The sequence below is a fragment of the Semicossyphus pulcher genome, unplaced genomic scaffold, assembly GCF_022749685.1.
Source record: "Semicossyphus pulcher isolate SPU_LCO1_2020_fin unplaced genomic scaffold, fSemPul1.0.p SCAF_7, whole genome shotgun sequence".
NCBI classification, from domain to species: Eukaryota; Metazoa; Chordata; class Actinopteri; order Labriformes; family Labridae; genus Semicossyphus; species Semicossyphus pulcher.
In genome coordinates, this window is record NW_027211748.1 from 9,415,907 (window position 1) to 9,425,464 (window position 9,558).

Genomic DNA, 9,558 nt, shown 5'->3' on the forward strand with positions numbered 1-9,558 from the left:
GAAGGAAGAAGACGTCATCGCGCAGTGCGTTGAAAAACGAAGCGCGCTCTCTTTCCTCTCTCATTCGACCTGCAGCCCAGCTCGCCTACAGTCGCTCACTTGCCAGTGAAAAGGTAAATTCCCTTTTGTTTGTTTTTAGGGTTTTCGCGGTATCGTGCACATGAACTATCATTGCTTACGTAAATATATGTTTCAATGTATTACTAAGGTTATTTTGTTACGAACCTGGAATTAGATATTAAATGCTACCTTTTGAAACAATTCTCTGCAAAAACACGGTCTTTAAATTTGATACGGGTGTAAACCATTCGTACTGCATTTGACCATGTTGAAGAAATCGTTGTGTTTATGCTCGGAAAAAAATGGTTGAATCTCGGTTCCGACAAAATTTATTCGTTTTGTACAAGTATTGTGTAACCAAGTAAAGAAGGCATCTAGCCGCATCTGAAGCAGATAGCTAAGTCGGCCAGTGAAACAAAAGGGATGACCACGAGCTCGCTGCTACAAAATGGCGCCGAAAGGAAAATTCTAGGTCGCGCTAACTAATCCGCTAACTAGCCCCCTACCACGTTTGCAGGCCTGAGGCCTAGCTCAACGTGCGTACACGGAGACTTTTAGATTAATTTAACGTGTTTTATTACGTTTTTGTCGAAATAAACTAATCACGCGTCACTTTCATCGACGGAAGAAAAGCTTTAGCACGAAATTTGCTCATAATTATGCGGTTGTATTTGTGAGACAACCGATGACCTACTTTTGTGTTGCGCGTGCTGACCGATGTTGAATTAGGCGAGATTATTATTTGTCCAAATGTTATTCTATTATTGACTGGTTCTTTATTTTTTTTTAGCTACATTGAAGATGTCTGACGACGGTAAATTGTTCATTGGAGGACTCAATTTCGAGACCAACGAGGAGACGCTGGCTGCGGCCTTCGGCAAATATGGAACCATCGAAAAAGGTTTGACGCCCACTCTCTTTGATGTTTTACCGTTGTAGATTAGATATAAATGGCTTAATGGAGCGTATTTTTGAAGACCTTGTTTTTAATTTTATATTAAATGGTGTTTTTGTCTTATCAGTGGATGTGATCAGAGACAAAGAGACCGGGAAATCTCGTGGTTTCGGCTTTGTGAAATACGACAGCATGGAAGATGCTAAAGACGCAATTGGAGGAATGAATGGCAAGGTAAATGAACATGGCATTAGTAACAAGAGATTATATTTATGCATATATTATACATATTAATCTTTTTCCTTAAATGGGAAATAATTTTATTAACTGATTATGCACTAGTGTTTATTTATAACCCCTGGTAGTCCATTTTCAGACATTAGGCCTTTCAAAATTCATATTGTTTTATATTAAACAATGTTAACAATTACCTTGCTTTGCAGTGTATTGATGGCCGGACTATTCGTGTGGATGCAGCTGGAAAGAGTGGGCGCGCCAGAGGAGGTTTTGGAGCTGGACAACGTGGAGGAAGATTCGGCGCAGCCAGAGGGAGAGGTGGGTGAGGTTACTCTAGAGGTGAAGACTGTCAAGTCTGCATCCGGATACCCTCTATTTCCTTTTTAATTCACCCAACTTTTGTTTACTTGTAATTGAATACTAAATTGTTCATGTGTCTCTTTGAAGGTTCATACAATGGAGAAAGAGGATACGATAGGAGTTATGACAGAGGGTTCGGTGGCCAAGAGAGGAGCTTCGGTGGCAGTGGATACAGGAGTGGAGGAGGAGGAGGAGGAGGATACTCCAGCAGTGGCTACAGAGACAATAGGTAAGACATTTATGAGATCACATCTGACTGAGTGACTATGTAAGGTGTTTAATGCGAGAAAATGTAATTGACTGAAAAATCTCTCTGTTTTCCAGGGGTCAGGGTGGATATAGTGATCGCTCTAGTGGAACCTACCGCGATTCATATGACTATGGTAAGCATGAATAATATGCATTTGTGCTGTGTATGTAGACTTATGTTGGGGCTGTTAACAGTATTACAGATTAATCTGCATTTAGATACTGATCATTAACCATTTAAATTTGTAATTTTAAAAATTACAAAAATTGTATTTGATTGTAGTTTTCTTAACAATCACACTAGGCATCAATACATTTAATAAAGACCATCTCACAGCCCCAACATATAAGACTGTATCATGTATGCCCCTCATTTTTGTTCCCTGAGCCCAAGTTGATGCCTTTCTGTAAACGGTTGCCAAATTTGACTAGCCCCCTTCCCAGCCCCACTCTGATAGAAGCTGTTAAACAATGAAACGTACCTACTCGGATATTTCTCGTATCTAAGCTGATGGAGCCCCGAACGCAAAAAATGAGGGAGGGTTTTTGGACTATCTGGTGGGTTGAAGGGGATGTTGTGAAACTCCAGTGTTGGAACTTTCAGTGTCTTTACCTGTGTGCCCACTTCTTATCCTCAGCTGCACACGAGTAAACATCTCCCTGATTCAAGATCATCACTTGGCTGGCTGTATTTCAAAGATGCGCTCCTCAAGAAAAATGTCCACGTGTTATTGCTGACCTTAGTTTTGTAGTTCTGTTGTAGTAGCTCAAGCATCTAAAAAAAATGTAGCCATGAGTTTTGGTCATTCCTTAACAAACCATGTTACAAATTACAGTTCAAGACTCTTACCTTGCTTGATTGGGCATCTTTATTCCTCAGAGGTCGTTGTTAACTAAAAGGCATCTGTGTAATCTGATTAGTACTTTAAGTCCCAATTTGGGGATCAAACAGCTCTCCACATGGCTTTTCGTTGAACAGCCACTACCATTGCTGTAGACTTTTTGTCCAGCACGTTAAAAGTGTTTCCTGATTTTGATTCCTTAGTCTTTTTTTTTGTTTTTTTATATTGAAATATCCGACGGGGCTTGTTTTGTTTTCCTTATTTCCCCTGTCAGTCTCTGTGACTGGCCTACCTCTTGCCAGGTTTTAAACTGAGTGAAGAAAGAGCTCTGATTATTCGAACAGGCTTTTGGGGGATTTTATGCTAAATTCCTTTTACTATTACAAAACTTAGTTTAGCTGAGGCTCCTGTGTGTTCAATTTCCCAAAAGAGTGAATTCCTTTCAGACTGGTGAACTACACATCCGAAGTGGCCGGCTGTTCATGAAGTCTGTCCAAGGTATCTTCTGTGCTCTGCTCAACATCTGCATTTTAAATGTGCTGTAAAATGGACTAATCTTGTTTAAGTGATCGAAAAATGTAACTACGTTTCCCCAAAGTAATATCTCAACCGGGAACAGTTTTGTACTTTATGTTCTTTGTATGATCAACATTTTTTTTTCTTTGTCAGTTTGGCTTCATGGAGCCTATTAAACAGACTGTGGAAAATAATCTTGATTCTTTTGCATTTCAAAACTTATCGCATGGGGGAGTTTAAAACTGCGACAGAGCCAAGTAACCATAGTTGGATTGGTTTAGATATAGAGGGGTAAACTGTAATTGGGTGTATTTTTAAAAGTCCACTTAGTTAATAAAGCTGCCTGTCGGGTTTAGTAAGACTTGAAACTAAAGATGGTTTTTGGCCCAGTGACTCCTGTAAAGGTCTTGAAACCATCCATCAGCCAAATGTGTTTGGATCAAACCCCTAGTGAGGTTTGAATAATAAGCTCCTGCAGTGGCACATGGAAATGCAGGGAGAACATCAGCTGGTGTCTGGTCATGTTAATGCTTCATTACATTCAAGAGGTCAGCTACTTCAAAAACCTACAAGTCCTTGGAGAGTGAAGTGTTGCGCCTACCAACAAGTGCTCCTCAGAGATGAAAGCTGCTCTTGCCTAGGTCATATGTGGAGAAAATAGGCCAATGCACGTGAGGTAAAAATCTCCTTTTGCTTTGCTCACATCCTTCAAACTCAGTTCTCATTGTTTCCATGAATGCCTTCAAGTTAGTCGTTTTTAGTACTCTGCTTCAGATGTCGCCTACCACTTGCCATGGCCTCTTCCCCGATTCTGATTCATTAAAAGTCCATTGAGAAAATGTTTCTATGAAGCCCCTCTGGATTGTAGTGCTCCACCTGAGTCCACCACACAAAGCGGCCAAGTCGTGGGTAGTATTGTGCTCAGTCCACTTCTGTTCACTGCACTAGTCCTCAAATTTGCTCCAGTAATGTCCCACAGCAGTCCTAATTGATGTGCAAGGTGTCTAGACTGAACTCAGTTTCTCTTTGTATCCGTACACATGAATCAGCGGTGAGTTTCAGACTCATGAATAGGGTTGCATGCATTTTGTTGTGCTTTGTCTTGTTTCAGATGTTGTTTGCAAGGCTTAATCCATCCCTTTCTTTTTCTTTAGAATAAACGGACTGTCTGAGGCTTCACTGAATCTCCTTGAGGGTGAAGCGTGCAGCTTTAGATGAAAGTGACTTAAGCAGATGGCAGGTACAGTCTTAATTGAATAAACAGTCATGCTCATGAATGTGTTTTTTTTAGTGCAGGTGAACTTTACCTTGGCCATAACCCTTCCTCACTGCCCTGTTGCAGGTCCAGCAGCTGTAAGCAGTGGCTACATGGGAGGAACCTGCCAGGATCCTGCAAACTTCAAGTTTGAGGCCTTTTTGAATATCAAATGCTGACTTGCATCAGAGACACATTTTGCAAAGTCCTTTATGAAATTCCAGAGATGGGATGATGAACCAGAACATCAGAGTGGCTTTGAAGTCACTTTAATGTCTTATTCTGGCAAGCTCTCTTTTCCAGTAATGGGCTTACAGTTAAGATGTGCTATGACCATTTCGATCCTTGTAAATAAATTTGTAAGTAAATGATTTTGCTCATTGATCTTTTTGTACTGCATTTTAAAAAATAAAGTTATGGGGAAATGAACTGAACTACTCTTTCTTTTACATGGGGTTATCAGTCATTGCTTAAAAGCATATTTAAAAGTTTTTATTTCATGTAGAAGTTGATATAGTTTTCGGGAATAAGTAATAATACATTTGGAGAAATTTATAATTGTAATACTCCCATATAATCAATCTGTAAGTCTATTTAATATCAAACATGCACTTGCTTACTGTGTATGCACCTAGTCTAAAACGGTTAGTCATGAACTGAATTTCTGGCATGAGATCTTGACCATCACTGTATACATTGATCTATAGGTACTAAGGATTTATAAATAAAGTGGTATCAAAAGTACTCATTCAGAACGGCCCCGTTCCGTCTTGATATGAACTTGATACTCTACTTTTGGTTAGTTTAGTATGAATGCACTAAACCCTATAAGCGCATTCTTAAGAGTAGGTTTACCTTGAAAATAACCAGTGACTCACAATTGTAATGTTAAGTAGAATATTTGACTCTCAAAGGGGTTGAAGCATAATGTAGCATTTATTATAACCCTGGTTAATTACGGCTTCCTCTTATTAAAATGTGTCCCCACTGGACATGACATTGAACAGGGACATGCTGTGAAATTCAATCCAACAGCAAAAATGACACCAGAAAAACCAGGGTGGAGTACAGAAAAAGATAACTTTAATATTGGAACATTTACAAGCTGAATGTGCGAGGGCTCAGGTCCACGTGGTGTCCGCTGTGGAGCTCAGGACACGCATGCTCACACGTACCACAAGAAGCCGAAACGCTTGTGCAAAAGCTCCTCGCGGGGCCGGAGGTTGAACAGCTCCTCTGACAGAGGGGCTGTCCAGCGGTCTGTGTGGAAGACGCTCTCACCGACCTGCAGGGGTGATGAAGAGAGTTTATATCAACAATACAGAGAGACTTAAAGAAATCTGTATCTCCAAAACCTAAAGTTCCAAGTGCTGCTGCGGGGATGTTTACTTACTAAAGACTGCATGTGTTATCCATCATCTCAAACTGTCAGGCAGCTTTAGTTTGCTTACGTACATATAAAATAACCACTCAAAAACAAATTTGATCATGATCATTTTAATATAACCAGTGAGGTTATAACTACCTGGTGTCTATTTTTATTACATGACCTTCATCCAATATCTGTTGAAAATCTAAAATCAATCGCTACGTTGTGTTGCCTGTTTTGCTCTAATAAAGATTTCTATTGCTGTTTACATATAATAATTGAAGCTCACACCTACACATTGTATCAGAATCAGAGGAGCTTGGCCATTATACATTATAATACATGTTCATAATGTAGCTCTAAATCATTATTTCAGTTCCACAAAGAAAACATTCTTAAACAGATTTAACAGGCAAGCAGGGTTCTCTTCTGCCCATGTATGCATCCAGGGGATAATAATCCTGTATAATGAAAGTATTATACTTTACTCTGTTTTCAGATATCTAACAAAAAAAAATCAACAATCTTTAAACTGCTGGACATTTGACAGTAGAAGAAGACTGAAAGTTCAAGAAAACGTTCTCACCTTCCAGCCTGGAACATCCTTCATGACAATCGACTCTTCTTCTAAGTTTTCCCTCAGCATCCGTAAGGTCCTGATCAGAGAGGAATATTTAACAGTTAGAGAAAGAGGCGAGCCTTTGGGAGTCACTAGAAAAATAAAAATCAACATGTTAATATGTGTGAGATTTCTTTTGTTACATTCGGTCTTGCTCGGCCTGCAGCAGCGGCATCAGAGCTATCCTGGCCTCCATCTCCTCAATCTGCAAACGTCTGCAATGCACAAACACACATCACCACCAGATTCAACCTGCTTATGAAACATTTTACAAACTATGACGGTATTGTATTTATAACTGAGGGAAGTTTCCTACCTTCGCTCTCTGTTCCACCTAAAAAGCCTCCAGTATCCAAACAGCATGATGCCAATGCCGATTCCAAACATGCTATATCCTGTTGATTAGAGAAGTGATCAGTGACAGTTGAAGGCATCATGTTTTTCTCTTGTGCTGCACAGATAGAAGGAAGGAATCTCTTAAAACTGCTTCACACCACCAGAAGTCATACAGATACTGGCAACTGAGCAAACCAGTTCGACACAGGACGTTTCTAAATATCAATGCATCATTTATAGAAATGATTGTCAGCAGCTCAGCTACACACCTGTATAAACATGTGTTGCATAACATTAAACAAAACTTGTTTGGCCAGTTAAAGCGAAAGATAGTGTGTAAATTGAAGAAAATAGAGAAGAAATTGAATTATTTGTAATTAATAACTGATATAAAGCATGTTTAAGAAATGAAAAAAATCTGGTCACAGCTTTTGACATGAGAGGGTTAGTTTTTTTTCTGTATGACAGCATTGCATGGAGGAGGCCTCTTAGACTGACTTTAAACTCACACCAACACATTCAGCAAACTGCAGATCTGCAGGGGAAAGCTGCTGGTTCACTGTCAGACCTGTTCCACAAAAGTCAACCTGCACAGCAAATACAGACAAACAGATTGCTACTCTGAGGTCCCTGAATTTAATCTGAGAAAGTAATGACTGCTAACCCTGCAGAGATATTATCATGATACCTTTCACTGTATTCAGCAGCGAATCACAAGCAGCAAAAGAGTCTTAAAGCAGCTGAGACCTTACTCGCCTGTATAGATGCGTATCAGAAAGTCGACATCCACATCGCTGAACAGCAGCAGTGACTGTGGCTCACTATGTGTTGGTTGCTTGAGTTGAACTGGACAAATTACTTAAAAGCGGTAATGGTACGTACTAAATAAATATGTGATCTCTAGGAAATTGTCACAAAATTTGAATATTGTGACAACAGGAACTGGCATCCAGCCAATCCATTACTTATTTTATCCATTATCACATGGAGTCAGATCATATGACATTAATCCTAACCACAATTTATTAAGATAATTGCATGCGGTATCCACAATAATGACTCGCTAATTGAATGTGATTACAGTAAATAAGTGTTTAGATCTTTAAGATAACACCAACACCGCATTCTGCTCAGTGTCTCCATCTGGTGGTTAAAAAACACAACTGCTTTATTTTGAAAGTAGAAGGAAGAGTCTATGAGGTCAGTCCAGGTCAAATTGAACAGGCTATGCTTTAATTTTGGCTTCCAACAATTGTGAATACAAGAAAATACAGATGAAACTACTATTGTTTCAAATTCTGCTTCACAATGGTGCTCTTGTTTTTTTCTTCTGGTCTAAACCCATGCCCTGCCATGTTAAGTTCAGCTCAAGCCAAGATTAGATGAACGTCTTAGATGGAGTAAGTGTGGCGAATAATTGTGATGTCAGTAGGTCTGATTGATGATTATGATTTGAAAGAACAAAAAATAAATTCACTACTCAGTTTCAAAGTCCACATTTTTCTTGTGCACAGGCAAACTATCATTAGAGCACTATTAGATTTGTGCACGAGGGAGGACAGAATTGGGTGTTAGACATGATATGAGTCAGCAAAACGCATTGATTATATTTAAGCCAGCGACTCTGGCTCTTGCTTGTGTCAAAAATGTTCATGCTCACATTTAGCAGTCTGAATCCCCTGATGGAAAATTCTAACCTAGAGCAGAGAGTCCTTGTGCACACTTTGACATACACAAGATCCTTATGACCAGATATTGGATCATCAAAAAAAAACTTGGAAAGCATTTACCATTACAATCACAAGAGGCTGCTAAAACAGTTGGAGAACAGACTGTAAAGCCCCCTGAGGAACATTTGTGGTATTGGACTGTGTAACTAATTTGACTTGATTTTAAGACTACCTGAGACTACAAGTCCATCTCAGACTGCCAACAGTGAGCGCGAGTTGATTTGATCATTAGCAGCGTGCTGTAATTACACAATTATTCGGAAATTGCTTTAATCATCGGTTACTCATCATTCTGTCCTCCCTCAGGCACTAATATAAATGTGCTCTTTCCAATTTGTGCAAATGCTGACATGCAGACTGTGTGGTAATATTACTGGTTTTGTACTCTCTCCAACTCTTTGTCATCTTCCAAACTTGAGGAAGTACTACCAGTGAACAACCAGTACATAACAATCTCACAAAACTATCAATAGAACAGATTCGTTTGTTCATTTTTGGCCAGCACTGACGGGTCAAGTGCCACAAAACTCACAGTTTAATATATTTGTCTTATAAGAAACTAAAATTCATTTTTCATTAAAAAAAATTATATGAACTGAACCTGAAATGAATTTAGTGCATTTTTTTAGCCAGTTAGCAAGAAGCTATCATCAGTGTCAACAAAAATCCGCATGAAAATGATCAGTCACTTGAACATTTAGCATATAAAAACTATCAAGCGACACTTATTTTGAGTGGAGTTATTCTGTCTCCTTATAAGAGGTATAATAAGGAGCCATAACCATCTTAAACATTTACATTTTAGTAGATTAACGTTAGCTTGTGTCTGTCCATTGACCCGTTAGCATTAGCCGTTGTTTAGAGAATAGCTAATGTCATATTTAGGAGCTCGAGTGTGGAACTGTATAAGTCAGTAACTGAGTGTGTAATGCAAGTACCCGAAAGTCCTCGTTTCGGTAGATTTCTTTTGTAAGCAAACGCAGCATAGCCTCCAGCAGGAGGCATGTCCTGCTTCACCTTGGACCCCGCCATCTTCCTCCAGCCTTCTCCCACAGCACGCCGGTGACGTCACTAAAGCAACGCTTCCTCT

General features: G+C 39.4%; 2 protein-coding genes across 4 annotated transcripts; one reads left to right on the forward strand and one right to left on the reverse strand.

Moving 5' to 3' along the window:
* The first annotated feature begins 27 nt into the window (after positions 1–27).
* On the forward strand, positions 28–4,843 carry cirbpa (cold inducible RNA binding protein a). 3 transcript variants are annotated; one of them, XR_011309605.1, is made up of 8 exons: positions 28–113; positions 851–961; positions 1,083–1,189; positions 1,399–1,510; positions 1,640–1,781; positions 1,877–1,935; positions 4,314–4,399; positions 4,502–4,843. XR_011309605.1 is itself a non-coding variant. In XM_069684345.1 (7 exons), the coding sequence occupies exons 2-7, from the start codon at positions 862–864 to the stop codon at positions 2,451–2,453; spliced, it is 534 nt and encodes a 177-aa protein (XP_069540446.1). In that variant the 5' UTR covers positions 28–113; positions 851–861; the 3' UTR covers positions 2,454–3,353. The 3 variants fall into 3 exon arrangements, 2 of the variants coding, with proteins under 2 accessions (XP_069540446.1, XP_069540447.1); XM_069684345.1 differs by lacking the exons at positions 4,314–4,399; positions 4,502–4,843 and adding an exon at positions 2,440–3,353; XM_069684346.1 differs by lacking the exons at positions 4,314–4,399; positions 4,502–4,843 and adding an exon at positions 3,090–3,353.
* A 632-nt stretch (positions 4,844–5,475) lies between these two features.
* ndufa13 (NADH:ubiquinone oxidoreductase subunit A13) lies at positions 5,476–9,528 on the reverse strand. The gene is made up of 5 exons (XM_069684837.1): positions 9,407–9,528; positions 6,719–6,797; positions 6,546–6,617; positions 6,370–6,439; positions 5,476–5,699 (listed from the first exon to the last, which is right to left on the reverse strand). Exons 1-5 carry the CDS (start codon positions 9,498–9,500, stop codon positions 5,580–5,582), a joined length of 435 nt encoding a protein of 144 aa, XP_069540938.1. The 5' UTR covers positions 9,501–9,528; the 3' UTR covers positions 5,476–5,579.
* Positions 9,529–9,558: the final 30 nt, after the last annotated feature.